Here is a 16,030-nt window from a genome sequence, read left to right as displayed (position 1 = left end):
AAAACAATGATAGGTGTAGTTAAATTTCAATGAGACATTTTCACATCTCTCTACTGGCCTGGAGGGATAGGAAAATGTTCCTATATTCTGGGATTGATGCCGGCCAGGGCATCAATCACAGCTTGGTTAAAAATGATTGTTTTCTGTGAGTTCGTACATATGTCTGTGTATGTGTATTTAAATCAGATCTGAAATAATATTATTATTATAGGCTTTTGCTACATATGCTTGCTGCAAAAATACGCTATCAAAGGCTGACCCTCGTGCTCTTCTCCAGAATCCCAGAGAACGACCAAAAATGGACACTACCCCTGTTTAAACAAAAAGGGGGAATTGCTCTGGACCCAGCTCTGGACCTTGGCCACCTATGGGTTAGGAGACGCCTGGGGGTGTGAACCCGCCCACATGGGTGCTGGGAACGCCCCAGTAACAGGAGTGGCTCCGCCCATGAGGGAGGAACAGGGGAGGAGCTCGGGGGAGGAGCAGAAGACTATATAAGGGATGGGACTGGGGAAGGAGAGAGCCATTTTTCGCTGCTATGTAAGCAATAAAGACCTGCTGTTAGACTGCAACCGGGTGTTCTGTCCAGTTATTACCCTCCTTCCCCAAAGGAGGGTCCGGCGTCCGAAGACCGACGGGTCCGTGACGACCGAAGACCGGGGAAAGGTATGTATCCAGGCGAAGGCTCGGGGTAGCGTGGCCGAGCAGGAAGGCTCGGGATAGGTCCTCGAGCAGGAAGGCTCGGAATAGGTCCCCGAGCACCAAATAACCACTTTATCAAGCTAGAAAAAATAGGAACAATTCATCTGGAGCAACAAAAGTTCAAGAATAGCAAGGGAACTGATGACAAAAAATGTAGGGGAAGGTGGCCTAGCTACTAATATTATATTATAATATACTAATACTATATTATAGTATATATAGTAATATATAGTAATACTATATTATAGTATTAGTATCTAAAACTATACTATAAAGCTGCAGTTATCAAAACTGCCTGGTACTGGTTGAGAAATAGCGTCATGGATCAGTGGATTAGGATGGGGTGAAAGAAATCACAGTGAAAGACTACCACAATCTACTATTTGACAAATGCAAAGATGTTGGTTTCTGAGGTAAGAATTCTCTATTTGACAAAAATTGTTGGGAAACTGGAAAATAGTATGGCAAAAACTTGGCATAGACCCACATCTCATACCCTATGCCAAAATAAGGTCAAAATGGGTACAGGATTTAGACATAAAGGGCAACACCAAAGATAAATTAATAAACCAAGAAATTATCAGATCTATGGGAAAAGGATAAATTTATGACCAAAGAAGACTATATTAAATTAGAAAGTTTTTGCACTAATAAAATCAATGCTGCCAAAATTAAAAGAAAAGCAGAAAGCTGCGAAACAATCCTCACAACTAGGAGTTCTGGTAAAGGTCTCTCATTTGTAAAGTATGTAGAGAATTGCATCAAATTTATAAAGTTACAAGTCATTCCCCAACTGATAAATGGTCAAAGGATATGAATAGTTTTCAAATGAAGAAATTAAAGCTATATATAATCATATGAAAAAAATGTTCCAAATCATTATTGATTAGAGAAATGCAAATTAAAACAACAATGAAAAAACAACCTTACACCTATCAGATTGGCCAAGATGAGAAAAGGGGAAAATGATCTTTTTGGAGAGGTTGTGGGAGGATTGGGGCAATGATGCATTGCTGGTGGAGTTGTGAATGGATCTAACCATTCTGGAGAGCAATATGGAGCTATGCCCAAAGAGCAATAAAACTGGCCATACCCTTTGACCCAGCAATTCCAATTCTAGGTCTATACTATATCTAGAAGAAATTATAAAAAAATGTGGAATGGCTTACATGCTCCAAAATATTCATAGCAGTATTTTTGTAGTGGCAAAGAATTGGAAATTGAGGGGATGCCCATCCATTGGAGGATGGCTAAACAAGTGATGGTACGTGAGCGCTATGGAATATTATCGTTCTATAAGAAACCATAAATGGTCGAACTCTAGAGAAGCGTGGAATGACTTACAGGGTCTGATGCTGAGCGAAGGGGGCAGAAGCAAGAGAACATTAACACCCCTGTGAGGTCATCAACCTGCTCCTCTCAGCAGGTCAGGGCTAGGTCAACCCCTTAGACGGGCTATGGGCAATGTTATCCCTATCCGGAGGAAGAAAAACAAAACCAAAAAAGAAAAGAGCAGCTCTTCAGAATCTTTATTTTGAACACTTTATAAAAACGATCTCTTCTGCATCTTTCCCTGAATCCTATTTCTCATCCCCAAAATGACTACTATGTAAGCATGTTTCTCCAAAATATTTTCGTATGATGCTAACCTGACTGTTTGCCACTGAGAGGAAGAGGGAGGGGAGGGTGCAAGGAAATTTTGAAACTTAAAAATATACATGTGCATGTGGATGAAAGTAAATTAATTTTAACCAATACATTACTTTAGGTTTTGATCAACTCTTTGAACACTCGTTTCCGCCCGCATCTTTCTGGATGAGGCTCCGGGGGGCTGGAGGAGACCCTGATGCTCGGCGTGGGGACATCTGGAAGGCACATGGCCGCGCCCGCCACACCTTCCGCCATGCCCGCGCCCGCCATACCTTCCGCCATCAGGGCGGGGCCCCGGCCTCAGGCCCCAGGAAATGTAGGCCCCGAGGCCCGGGGGCGGAGCGGCAAGCCGGGTTCGGATTGGTGGGCTGGGGCGCGGCCGGCAGCCGCTGATTGGCCCCGCCGAGCCTCGGGTGCAGGTGCCATTGGCCGAGGCGAGGCTGGGCTTGAGGACGGTTCTGAAGCGAGTAAATAGAGGGCCCCCGGCCGGGGGGCTGTGGGGCTGGGGAGAGGATGCCCCGGAGGGGGCACCCCAGAAGCTGCACAGCCCGGCCCGGCGTCTGGGCGGTGTGGGCCCGGCCGCTTCCGGAAGGGAGGCTGAGCATGCGCAGAGGCTGGTCGTCCAGTGTGTGGGGGGGGAAGTAGCCGAGCATGCGCACAGGAGACGCGGCGGGGCTGGGGGCGGCGGGGGCGGGAACACCGCGGGGGAGGGGACGAGGCTGAGCATGCGCTTTGGCTGGATGACCCGCCCGGCTGGACGAGGCTACGGGCCGGGGTGGGAGGGGGAGGGGAGGAGTGGTGACTGAGCATGCGCGGAGGGCGGGCCTTGACCTTGACCGTGTGGGCGGCCCGGGGGGAAGACAGCTCCGAGTCCGGAATGGAGCCTCCCGAGGTGGCGCCGGGGGCGCCCAGGCTGCGGCGCGGAGGCCGGAGGTGAGCGGAGCTCCAAGCCCGGGCCGGGACCGCGAGGGCGAGCCCGGCGCCCGCTCCGGGCCGCGCGCCCTGGCCGTTCCGCGGGGCGGGCGGGGGTGCGAGGTGGGGAGGTCGCGGGGCGCCCCCCAGGAGGCGCCCCCCAGGAGGCGCAGGGCACGGGCTTGCCCGCGGAGCCGCTGCGGGGCCCCGGCGCCCCGATCCGAGGACTAGTGCCTCGTCCCGGGCCCTGGGCGCCTTGGCGCCGCCTTGGCACGCCTGGGCGCCTTGGCACCCCTGGCCGCCTTGGCACGCCTGGCCGCCTTGGCACCCCTGGGCGCCTTGGCACGCCTGGCCGCCTTGGCACGCCTGGCCGCCTTGGCACCGCCTGGCCACCTTGGCACCCCTGGCCGCCTTGGCACGCCTGGGCGCCTTGGCACCGCCTGGCCGCAGGCCTCTGGCCAGAGGACTCCCAGGGGGCAGGCCGGCCCGCAGAGAGCCCGGTGCCCCGGCTTGTTGGCCCCTGGGCGGAATTCGAGAACGGCCCCGAAAACAAAGCGCTGATCCCCCTTTTACCTTCTTTGTGCTGTTCGGTCGGGTCGGAACCTTTGGGACTCCTTTGGGGGGTTTTCTTGGAGCGATTGGTCCTTCAGCCTTTTCTTCTCCAGGTCATCTTACAAACAAGGAAAACGGAGACAAATCATTTAAATGACTTTTCCAGGGTCCCGCAGATGGTTAGTGGCTGAGGAGCCTCCCCGACCTCAGGCCAGCGAACTTCCCAGATGCCTCATCCCCCCAATAGAGCCCCTGGAGGACAGGCTTTTCACCTTTTTAGACCCAGCGCCTTAGGGACAATCATGAGCAGAAAGTGAGAACTTCGTAGCTTCTGAAGAAGAGGCATGTCCCGCAAGATTCACTGGTTCTTTTTGCTGGGGTTTTTGCCTGATTAGACAGGGAGTGGTTTCTTTAGATCTTAGTAGTTGGCTATCTCTTACCCTCTTGTACAAACCAAAAAAAGATCAGAGGTGTGTGATAGACATGGACAATTCAGAGACTTTGAAACAGGTGGATTGAATAGACCCCAAAACCAGCGATTGATAGCCTGTTGTCAAGTCACAGGGAAGACTATTGGAAAACCCCCAGAATCATCTAGCACATGCCTGACAGGTGAGAAGCACTAAAGAAAGACAAGTGCTTCCGTTCTGCCCCACAGTCAGGAATTTGAGAAAAGAAGCTGTGTTGTATCCTATAAGAAACTGCCAGGAAGACCTGGATTCAAATTTTGCTTCTAATTAAATACTAAATAGGGCAATGAGAGAGAGCTGGGTCTGGAGTCAGGAACATTCATCTTCCTGGTTTCAAATCGAACTTCATATACTAATGGTGTGATCTTAGACATGTCCCTTTGCTTCATCAGCAAAATGAGCTGGAGAAGGAAATAACAAACCATTCCAGTATTTCCACCAAGAAAGATTCCAAATGAGGTCAGGAAGGGTTGGTTAGACATATTCAAAAAAGAACAAAAAATTAAATGCTCCAATTAAATACTAATATTAATACTAATAAACTGGATTCTATTATATATGACTTAATTGTAATTGTACAGAATTTACAATATATTCTTTTACTAGTCCTGGTTATTATTATTATTACAAATAATCAGCATTTATATTTAAAGTTTACAAATCTACAATTTTATCTTTACAACAACCCTTTGATGTAAGTGCTATTATTAGCTCCATCTTAAAGATGAATAAGCTGAGTCAGGCAGGTTAAATGATTGCCCAGGGTCACACTGAGAGTAAATGTCTGAGGCTGGATTTGAAGTCAGGTCTTCCTAACTCCAGGGCCTATGCTCTCCTGGCTATGTCTCCTCACTTCTTCATACCAGCTTTATTACTTGGGCTAAGTCAGTTAAAAGTCTCTTCCAGGTTGCTTTCTAGAAATAGAAGTCAGAAAGAATGGGGTAGACCTCCATTAGGAGAAGGCATTTCCTCTATGCCTGTGAAATTCAGGTTCAGTTTCTGTGTGTTCTAATTTGAGGAAGACACAGGTGACACAGGTGACAAAAAAGTAGACCCTGGGGTCTCAGCCCTGTCTTTCAAAATCCACTCTGCCATCAGACTTAAGGTGGACTTTGAGGCAGCTACTGGCCTTTGTCCCTCATCTTGGAAGAAGTGGGGTTCCCTTTATAAAAAAGATGGGAGAAACCCTCACTCAATCCTTATTTGTGAGCAGGTGGGAATGGCATAAAAGGTTTCCAGCTCCTTGAGTTCTCCCCATGATTCCTTTTTGCTCCTGAGCTTTGTCTTTTGGGATATGGTCTGACCCTCAGGAGCTGGCTCCGGACTAGTAGAGACAAGGAGAATCGGTTTCCTTTCTTTCCCATCCTGCAGTGCCATTTCTAGAGTTGATAGAGGTTTCCTTCTCCTCCTGGAATGTCTCTTCCCACAGAATCCCTGATCCCTAACCTTTTATCCTAAGGAGCCAGAGTCCGCCCCAGTCTGTTTCCCAGAATGTTCCCTACATCCCGACTGAGTGATGAGATCTGACTTCTTGTTCCCTAAACTCTCCTGTGTTGGGTCCTTCCTCGTGCTTGGGATGGACTTTTCCCTGGCCCCCGGATCAGTTCTGCAATCCATCCTTCCTCCCTCCCTCTCCCTGACTTCTTGTCTGCCATCCTGAAGCTATATCCTCCACATCTCCCTTCCTGCTCTTCCTCATTCTGCATGCTACCTATGCTAATTTACTCTCCTGAATTATTGGGTGCTCCAGGCATTCCCAGAGTGAGCACACTGCCATTCCTTCCAACCAGAAAGCTCTGCTCCCATTCATCCTATTGTTCACCTCAGATTGTTTTCCCTCCCTTCAAGATCCACTACCCCTCTGACCATGGGATCTGCTGGGATGAACTCAGCAAACCTGAGCTCAGCCATGGATTGGCTCTCTGTGTGATCCCAGGGAGCCTCTTATCCTTATCCTTAGTTTCCTCAGATGTAATTGAATTGGTGCTTTTGATTCCTCTGAACCATATTCACATGACAGAGGACAGTAGACATCTCAGTAATGATCACCATAAAGGCAGTTCTTCCCAGATTGTCCATTGTGGCAAACAAATCCTAGGAAAGTCAGCCCAGAAAGCTTTTCTGACTTGGAACCTGACAAGCCCACCCATCCTTCTAAGTTGATTCCTTCTTTTGAGACCCTGGGTGACCCACATACTTGATGGACACTCTGATAGCCTGTATTTATTAACTAGGAGCTTTAGGTCAGCATCTTTTAGCCACCAGGCCTATAACTTTGCCTTTTCTCAAACTCTGCCAATGTCTTCTCACAGTTGTTGAGATTTTCCATAAACAGCAACATTTCCTGGTATCTTCTCCAAATGTCACTTAGAAATGACAGTTCTCCTGAGCTAATGGGGGGGGGCAGCCCCAACTGGAAAGATTTGGTGAGCAGGTGCAGCTGTCTGCTGTTCATTCCTCTGCCCCTGGGATCTGATAGTATCCTCTGCCACACAAAGGCAATTCCTGGATTAGGCCCTTTTTATTCTCTCATTCCTTGTCTGAGACCTTCTCTCCAGCTCCTGTGGGTGAGGCCTTCAAACTGGGAGACTCCATGAGGAAGATGCTGACAGTGACAAGCTATAGACTTTTATATCAATTTTCTTTTTATTATCAACTGAACCAGCATCATGAAGCCTGGACAGTTAGTCATGCAAAGAGTAAACAGCCAGCTCTCTGTGGAGGTCAGAGGCCCCCTTATGGACAGTTAGCATATTTTGTTTCTCTCTTTATATCATTCAAGTTTTGCCCAACCATTCCCAACAATATCTTCAGCTTAACTTTTTCCATTGCCTTTTAGAGATTCTCTGCTCTATTGCTCCTCTGCTATCTCTCATCTGGGTCCCCAAATGAAAAGGAGCTGTTCATCATCATCCTCATAGCTAACATCCACATAATGCCTCTTCCATGCTAAGTATTTTCCAGATTTATTCCATTTGATCCTCACAACAACCCTTAGAGGAAGGTGCTAGAACTATCTTCACTTTACAGATGAGAAAACTGAGGTAGACAGAGGTGAAATGACCTGCCCAGGATTACACAGCTAACAAGTATGAGTTACATTTGAACTCAGGACTTCTTAGCTGTAGACCCAGGGCTCTAGTCCTGATTCTATCCTCTGTTTCACATCAATACCCATGAGAACCCCACATATACATTCTCTGTCCCATGATGTATGTCCATCTCCTAGAGCTTAGCACCCCCCTGCCACTGGGCGTGGTGCTGTTCTTGTGTCAAGCTCCTGGGCCCTTCTGGTTGTATCTGTTGAACCCCCCTTGTCTACTCAGGGCCCAGGGGTGATCTGCATCCTTGAAAGGATGCCCCTGAGCCAATTGGCTTCATTTTCTTTGTCACCAGCTTTTCTCTTCTCTGTTTTTTTCTAAAATGACCTCACTCTGGAACATCTGATTTATGGACATGCAGTTTGCCTTCTGACCCCTTCAGGCTGACTGGGAGCCTTTAAGGACCGGTTGAGACTTCCACATCCCATTATGACAGTCTAATGGTGTCCCCTGTTTCCGCCTTCCCTGCCCTTTTGACTCATCAGGCCTAGGTCTGGAAGGTTTGTCTCCTTTTTTCTGGTAGGTACTGAGAAACTCTCCCAATTGACTCTGTGGACTTAACTGTTCTGCTATAGTGACAGTGGAAAGAGATTTGCCTATGAAGTCTGAGGCTCTGGGTTCTAATCTCACCACTAATACTTCTTTGATTTGGAGTTTACAGTTTTCTCATCTGTAAAATAAAATGAGGAAGGTGACGAAAGCATGAGAAAACCAGAAAGGTGGTAAGGAGCCCAGTTAAGAAGGGCCCAGAATGCCAGAGATGATTTCCTGCTTGATCCTGGAAGTGATGAGACCCTAGAATTTATTGCATAGGATTTAGGTGGAAATGGCATAGTCAGATCTGTGATTTAGGAAGAACAATTTGAAAACTGATAGACTGGAGGTTGGAAAATCAGAAAACTGGCATGCTACCATATTGACTGGGCCACTGAGAGAGGGAGTGAGGAGATTGGGAGCCTGAGTGACTAGGAGGACAGCAGGATGCTCAAATAATAGAGGAAATTAGGAAGAGGGAATGGTTTGGGGGGAACGATAATGAGGTCAGTTCTAGGCATGTTGGGTTTAAGATGTCCAAGAGATGTCCAGTTTGCAGTATATAAAAGGGAATTGAATATCAGAAGAAAATGTCAGACTAGACAAGTCGATCTGAGCATTCTCTCTAGAGGTGACTACTGATTCCATTGGAGCTGATGAGATCCCCAAGGGAAGCAATATGTAGAGTGAAGAAATCCAGGACAGATCCTTGGTGGACACCAGTGGTTAGGCATGAGAACCTAGATAATTATTCATCTGAGGAGACAGGAAAAGAATAGTCAGCTAGGCAAGTGGAGAACTAGGGGGGGGGGAGAGAGTGCAACCAATAGTGTGAAATGCTGCAGAGGTCGAGGAGGATGAGGATTGAACAAAGGCCATTGGATGTAGTAGCTAAGAAGTCCTTGGTAATTTTGGAGAGAGAAATGTGGGTGGAAAGATGAAGTCTGAAGCTAGGCATTAGAGAATGAAGAAGAGGATGAGGAGGGGCAGCTAGGTGACTCAGTGGATAGAACACCAGCCCTGGAGTCAGGAGGACCTGGGTTCAAATTTGGATTCAGACACTTAATAATTACTTAACTGTGTGACCTTGGGCAAGCCACTTAGCCTCGTTACCTTGGCAAAAAATATTAATAAAAAAAAGCAGATGAAGAGACCCCTCCTCCAGGAGGAGAGAGTTGGGGTGAAACTCAGCAGCTATCTTGGATGGCTTAAGGGGACTTTGAGAATGGGGAAGACCTTATTAGAGAGGACCCAGCTCCCCTCTTTCCCAAAGTCTTATCCAACCTCATACTCTTGGCTCTTACTAGCTGTGTGATCTTGGGCAAATCACATAACCCTGATTGTCTTATATCTAGATCATCTCCAGTCGTCCTGATTCATATCTGGTCGCTGGACCCAGAGTATGGTGACTTAGCACAGCACCCCCCTCACTCAAATCCAAATCATGTGCTTGTCATGGCATGATGTAGGTCCTCTTTGAAAATGAAGGGCAATCATTATTATTATCAGTGCTAGGCCAAATATATCCAGTTCTTCAGGGTCCTTCCACCACTTGGACACTTTCCAGTCCAAATTGAGCCCTGTATTCCTGATGAGATCTGAGGGCAGAGGATAGAGGGGCTCCTATAAGTCTGTTCCCCATGCATGTTGCCCGGGAACACCCATGGGATTTCTGATGGCCCCAGCACACTGCTGAGTCCTACTGTTCAATCATCTTCTCCTTGGATGACAAAACTTGACCTGTCAAATTTCATTTTATATTGTTCCTAGTGTCCATTCACTCTTCTGCACATATTTGATGAGTAAACCAATATCACCTTTATCCAAATCACCTTTAAAAAGGTGAAACAGCCCCCAGTTCAGCATAGATCCCTGGGGCACTCCCCCCCAACCAAGGCTTCCTGTCACGTCACCATGGAGCCATTGACATTCACTTGGAATCTGGCCTTCTCTTGTCTCTTCCAGATCACACCCTCCTCTGCACAGGAGCAGCCCCTTGATTGAACTATGCCCAAACCATTCCCCCATCTACTAATTTTGTAACACTATCAAAAAAGCATGGAGGGGCAGCTAGGTGGTACAGTGGATAGAGCACCAGCCCTGAAATCAGGAGTACCTAGGTTCAAATCCGGCCTCAGACACTTAATAATTACCTAGCAGGGTGGCCTTGGGCAAGTCACTTAACCCCATTTGCCTTGCAAAAAAACCTAAAAAAAAAAAAAGCATGGAGCCAGCCTGGCTCTTTGGAGTCATTGTTTCCCTTTCTGAATTTCCATCAACCGTTTCCCTAACAATCCTTTTTTTGGCATTGGCCCAGGAATGGAAGTTGAGTTCCCTGGTCTTTACTTTGAAGATTTTAGTCTCATTTCTTTTTATAAAAATGTGGATGGCAAGGGCCCTTCTCTGGTTTTAAGAACCCTCTCCCATTTCCCAAGATCTTTTAGCTCTGAATAAAACGCCATCTACAGATTGATTTGGGTCAAGTAAACTGAATTCATTGAGAGCTGTCAAAGAATACATGAACCAAGGCTAGTGCCTTCCTCTGCTGCTTTTCTCCCTTTTCTCCTCTATGTAGTATGTGTGTGTGTATTTGCTGCTTCCCCCAGTGAGACTATGAGCTCCTTTCTCCCCTTTCTGTATCACAGGGATGTGGCACTTTCTAGCTCCCCCAAAGTTATCTGGATCATTGAAGGCTGCTCCTGCTCTATTATCTGGCTGTATTAGAGAAGGCAATGGAAGTTTCTAGGCCCATCCCACTGTCTATCCTCTCTGGTACCAGTGGCCTTTGATTTTGTCTGCTACAACCCAGGTCCAGAGGGGATGTGGAAAGCCTGGTCCCAGAATGACCACCAAGAGCAACTCTGCCTCAGTTGTAAAATGGAAATAATGATTGTACCTTCCTGAGATCTTAAGTATAAGGTATTTATGCTTCTTCCCTTCCTCTCCATGCCCCACCCAGTGTGAGAGGGCAGCACCCTCTAGGAATAGGAACCCACCCCCGTAGAAGACTGTCTAACCTGGAGCTTTCACTACAGCTCCAGAATAAGCAAATAGAAAATCCTCAGCTGCCTGACCCCTTCCCACCTTTCCATTATTGCACCTCCTCCTCTGTGCTTCGGCTGGACCAGCCTGCCCCCTCTTCCTCCATCCACCCTCCATCTCCTCTCTTGTACCTCTTCCCTGCTGGGCCTTCCCTTCTCACCTCTACCTCCTGACTTCCCTCTTTCAAGACTTGGTCCACATCCTTCCTTCATTAGAGACCTTCCAAGCTTCCCTCTCATTTACTGGTAGGTTTCCTCTGAGAAGACCATCTGCGTATGTACACGACTCATCAGAGTGGGAGCTCCCTGAGACCAAAGACCGCACAATTCTTAGCTCATCATAGGCTCACATTAAATGCTCTGCCAGCTCTTATAGCCTCACTAGCCCCAAAATGGTCTCTGGAAGTTCCCTGAGACCATTCTCAGCTTCATCGTGAAACCTCTGAAATCAGCTTGCATCACTCCAAACAGAAGCTGGCCTATCATGCACAAAAAAGACCGAACTGCTTTCCACAGGGATGTTGTTTCAATATGCATGATAGCCCAGGATTGGTGGAGTTGTGTTCTTAAACAAATTATGAACGTTCCTGGTTAAGGTCCTGCCATTTGATTTCATGGTATTGGGCCCATTTTCCTGGTCTACTTGATCTTCTAAGAGCCAGATTCTGTCTTCCAGTGTATGTCGTCCTTCAAGAAACTGCCAAATGGTTTTTGTTCAAAAGTAAGGATGGGAGCAGCTAGGTGGCACAGTGGATAGAGCACTGGCCCTGGAGTTAGGAGGACCTGAGTTCAGATTTGGGCTTCAGACACTTAATTACCTAGCTGTGTGACCTTGGGCAAGTCACTTAACCCCACTGCCTTGCAAAAACAATAATAAAAAGTAGGGATAGAAATGATGAATGACACAGGCCCAAGGACAGACACTTCAATCAGTTAACCAGCATTAAGGACTTACTCTGTTCCATATTAAGTGCTTAGATTCCAAAGACAAAAGGAGCTCGGGCTCCCTGAAAGAGAAATCCTTCAGGGCGGCTAGGTGGCATAGTGAATAAAGCACCGGCCCTGGAGTCAGGAGTACCTGGGTTCAAATCTGGTCTCAGACACAATAATGACTTAGCTGTGTGGCCTTGGGCAAGTCACTTAACCCCATTGCCTTGCAAAAACCTAAAAGGAAAAAAAGGGAAAACCTGCCTTGTAAACAGATAGTCATTCTATAATCCAATGTGACAAAATCAAAGGCCACTGGTGCCAGAGAGGATAGAGACAGTGGGTTGGGTCTAGAAACTTCCATTGCCTTCTCTAATATAGGAGCACAAACAGCCAGATAATAGAGCAGGAGCAGCCTTCAATGATCCAGATAACTTTTGGGAAGCTAGAGAGTGCCATATCTCTGCGATATGGAAAGGGGTGAAAGGAGCTCACAGTCTCTTTGGCGGAGGGGGGGGGCGGGCATCAAACACACATGCACATACAAGAAAGAACTTGTAGGCTTTCAAGTGCTTCATCTAGGCCCACTAATTGGTCAAGTGAGTAGTTTCCAAGTTTTGGGTTTAGCCATAGTATTCAGGGAGTTTGGTCAATTCTTTTAATTTTTTTCCCCCAAATAAATTTACTATCTCTTCCTCTAACTTCTTACCCCAATTTGAGAATTAAAAAGAAAAAGAAAATCCTCATGATTAATGTGCATGGTCCATGGTCCTTGCCCCCCCAACCCATCCTATAAGAAGATAATTGATAAATTACCTTGGACACGAGTCCAAGAGGTGGTAACCTAATGAGGAGGGAGGAAGACTGCTTCTTTGGGGGTTGGACAGGGAGACAAGCAGGAAATGCAAGGGGAGACACAGGAGGAAGAATGGTGTCAGCCTTGAACTCAGAGTCAGAGGCAAGCTTATAAGGTGGGTTAAGGGTGGGGATTTGGGCTTCAGTATTTTGGAGGCTAAGATAAAAGAGCCAACAGATGAAACAGAAGAGGGTTACCAATAGGAGATAATATAGATTTATAACAGTCTAATCACAGTTTTATGACATTCTTCAGAAATGCTTGGCAGTCCAGGGAGAGGGGGGCAAAACTGATAGAGGGGTGACATGGACCATATGATTGACATGGCAAGAGGGTTCAGGGGAGGACTATGTTTGGAAACTTCAGTGTTTGATTGCTGTCCCTCATAACTGTTCTCATCTCTTAGCCAGGACTTCTCAAGACCGTGTTCTTCCCAGGGCAAGAATATAAAGGAAGGAATGACTTCTGGGCTACTGACAACCAGGTTTCAGGTAAGTTAAGGTTCCCTTTCTCAAACTATCTAATTTTTCTTCTCTTGAACAGCTTTCTCTCAGCCAGGTCCCCATATACATCTGGGCCTCAATCATTCTTTTTTTATTATTATTATTATTTTTTATTCTTTTAGATTTTGCAAGGCAATGGGGTTAAGTGGCTTGCCCAAGGCCACACAGCTAGGTAGTTATTAAGTGTCTGAGGCCAGATTTGAATTCAGGTACTCCTGACTCCAAGGCCAGTGCTCTATCCACTGCACCACCTAGCCACCCCTCAGTCATTCTCTCTTAGACTATCTATGCCATTCTGGTGGATGATATGAAGCCCACAGGTCATTGGAGTCAGGATTCCCTTTCCTCATACCTCTGCTATTGATTTTTTTGAACCTACATCTCAGACTTTACATTTAGCCTGATGAAATTTCATCCTCGTTTCGATCTCTTTGAATTCTGGGTCTTACATCAAGTCCAGTGATCATATATCCTTGAATTGTTTTCTTGGGACTCATATGAATTTAGCTAGTAGTACCTTTTATTGTCATTGTAGAGATTCTAACACAAGATGAAGCCAAATATAAGTAGGATTCATAGACTCATAAAGTCTAACCTCAGGGCACCTAGTCCAGTTCAGAGCAGAAAAGGCATAACTACTCTTACATATTGAACTATTTTGTTTCTAGTCTCTGTTTGATGACCTTCAATGAAGGGGAAGCCCCTGCCTCCTGAGATTTCCAGAGGCCTCTGATGATTAAAGAACCTTTTCCCAAAAGAAGGAATAAATTTGCCCCTTAGCATCTTATACATGTTAACCTAAGTTCTGCCCTTTTGGGCAGAATCAAAAATAATATGTTTATCCCTCTTCCATGGGAAAAACCCTTCAAATACTTGAACATGGCTGCCATGTCCTCCCAGAGTCTTCTTTTCAGCAGAATCCATGTCCTCATTCTTTTCAAAGGATCCTCATGTTGGGGAGCAGCTAGATGGTGAAGGGGGGCAGCTAGGTGGCACAGTGGATAGAGCACCAGCCCTGGGGTCAGGGGGACCTGAGCTTAAATCCAGTCTCAGACATTTAATAATTGCCTAACTTTGTGACCTTGGGCAAGTCACTTGACCCCATTGCTTTACATTAAAAAAAAAAGGATCCTTATATGCCATTGACTCAAGGCCCTTTAGCATCTTGCTTGCCTTCCTTTAGATACCATAGTTTGTCATTATCTCAGGACTGAATACAACATTCCACCTGTGGTCTACTCAGAGACTATCATTACCCTCTTATTCCTGGACATTGAGCTTCTCCATTCATCCCAAGGGGCATTAGTGTTGGGGGTTACCTGATCACTCTGCTGCTGACTCTTGAACTTGTAGGCTTTCAAGTGCTTCATCTGTGTTCACTAATTGGTCAAGTGAGTAGTTTCCAGGTCTTTGCTTTAGCCATAGTATTCAGAGAGTTTGGTCAATTCTTTTAATTTTTTTCCCAAATAAATTTATTATCTCTCCCTCCGACTTCTTACCCCAATTGAAAAATTAAAAAGAAAAAGAAAATCCTCATGATTAATGTGCATGATCCAACAAAACAAATTTTCCCTATGAATATGACCAAGAGCAGATCTCAGGACCTCCATAGCAGCAGATAAGTAGTGTGCTTCATCCTCAGTTTGGAAATATGACTTCTCATGGTCTTGTTTGATCAGAGCTCTGAAATGTTTCCAAGTTGTTGGGTTTTTTTATAATTTTGTTATTGGGGCAGCTAGGTAGTGCGGTAGATAGAGCACCAGCTCTGGAGTCAGGAGGACCTGAGTTCAAATGCAGCCTCAGACACTTAGTAATTACCTAGCTGTGTGGCCTTGGGCAAGTCACTTAACTCCACTGCCTTGCAAAAAAATAAAACTGAAAATAAAAAAGAGAATCCTGGGTCAAGTGAAATCTATAATTTTGTTGTCACGCCTTGCAAAAAAATAAAACTGAAAATAAAAAAGAGAATCCTGGGTCAAGTGAAATCTATAATTTTGTTGTCACTGGCACCTAGATGATGTAGTGGCCCTGGAGTCAGGAGAACCTGAATTCAAATTTGGCCTCAGACTCTTAATAATTACTTAGTTGTGTGATCTTGGGCAAGTCACTTAACTCCACTGCCTTGCAAAAAAATAAAACTGAAAATAAAAAAGAGAATCCTGGGTCAAGTGAAATCTATAATTTTGTTGTCACTGGCACCTAGATGATGTAGTGGCCCTGGAGTCAGGAGAACCTGAATTCAAATTTGGCCTCAGACTCTTAATAATTACTTAGTTGTGTGATCTTGGGCAAGCCACTTAACCCTACTGCCTTGCATAAACAACAACAGCAACAACAATAATAGTAATAATAACATTGTTGTCATTATATGACTTAATTTCTTAATTCTGTTCACTTCATTCTGCAACACTTCATAAAGGGCTTCCCTGTTTCTCTAAAGCTGCTCGTTTCATCATTTTTTTGACCCCTGAATCCATTATATTCATTCCTCAATAAAAGAGCACTCTTTTCTTCGGGTTACTAAGGAACAGGTTCCCTTGTTTCCTGTTCCAAGTATATCCAGTATCTCAAGAGAAAAAAATAAATGCTTGGTGACAGAAAAAAATTATATTTAGGATATTTTTGATTACATTAAATTTTAAAAATTTTTGCACAAACAAAACCAATACAACCAAGATTAAAAGAGATGCAATTTTTATAGCAAGGGTCTCCAATAAAGGCCTCATTTGTTGTAAACATAAAGAGAACTGAGTTAAATTTATAAGAATACAAGTCATTCCCA

At 45.7% G+C, this 16,030-nt stretch overlaps 1 protein-coding gene across 4 annotated transcripts in view; it reads left to right on the top strand.

Moving 5' to 3' along the window:
- The first annotated feature begins 2,804 nt into the window (after positions 1-2,804).
- LOC141510075 (uncharacterized) overlaps positions 2,805-16,030 on the top strand; it is a 37,900-nt gene continuing 24,674 nt past the window's right edge. The window contains exons 1-2 of one of the 4 annotated variants that reach the window (XM_074220073.1): positions 2,805-2,819; positions 13,152-13,236. In XM_074220073.1, the coding sequence (XP_074076174.1) occupies positions 13,204-13,236 (33 nt within the window). In that variant the 5' untranslated portion in view covers positions 2,805-2,819; positions 13,152-13,203. Of the gene's footprint in view, positions 2,820-3,188; positions 3,286-4,973; positions 7,907-13,151; positions 13,237-16,030 lie in introns of those variants that run through there. The other 3 variants (XM_074220070.1, XM_074220072.1, XM_074220071.1) reach the window with 3 other exon arrangements.

The sequence above is a fragment of the Macrotis lagotis genome, chromosome 1 (assembly GCF_037893015.1).
Source record: "Macrotis lagotis isolate mMagLag1 chromosome 1, bilby.v1.9.chrom.fasta, whole genome shotgun sequence".
NCBI lineage: Eukaryota > Metazoa > Chordata > Mammalia > Peramelemorphia > Peramelidae > Macrotis > Macrotis lagotis.
This window is presented reverse-complemented; position numbering and strand designations above follow the sequence as displayed.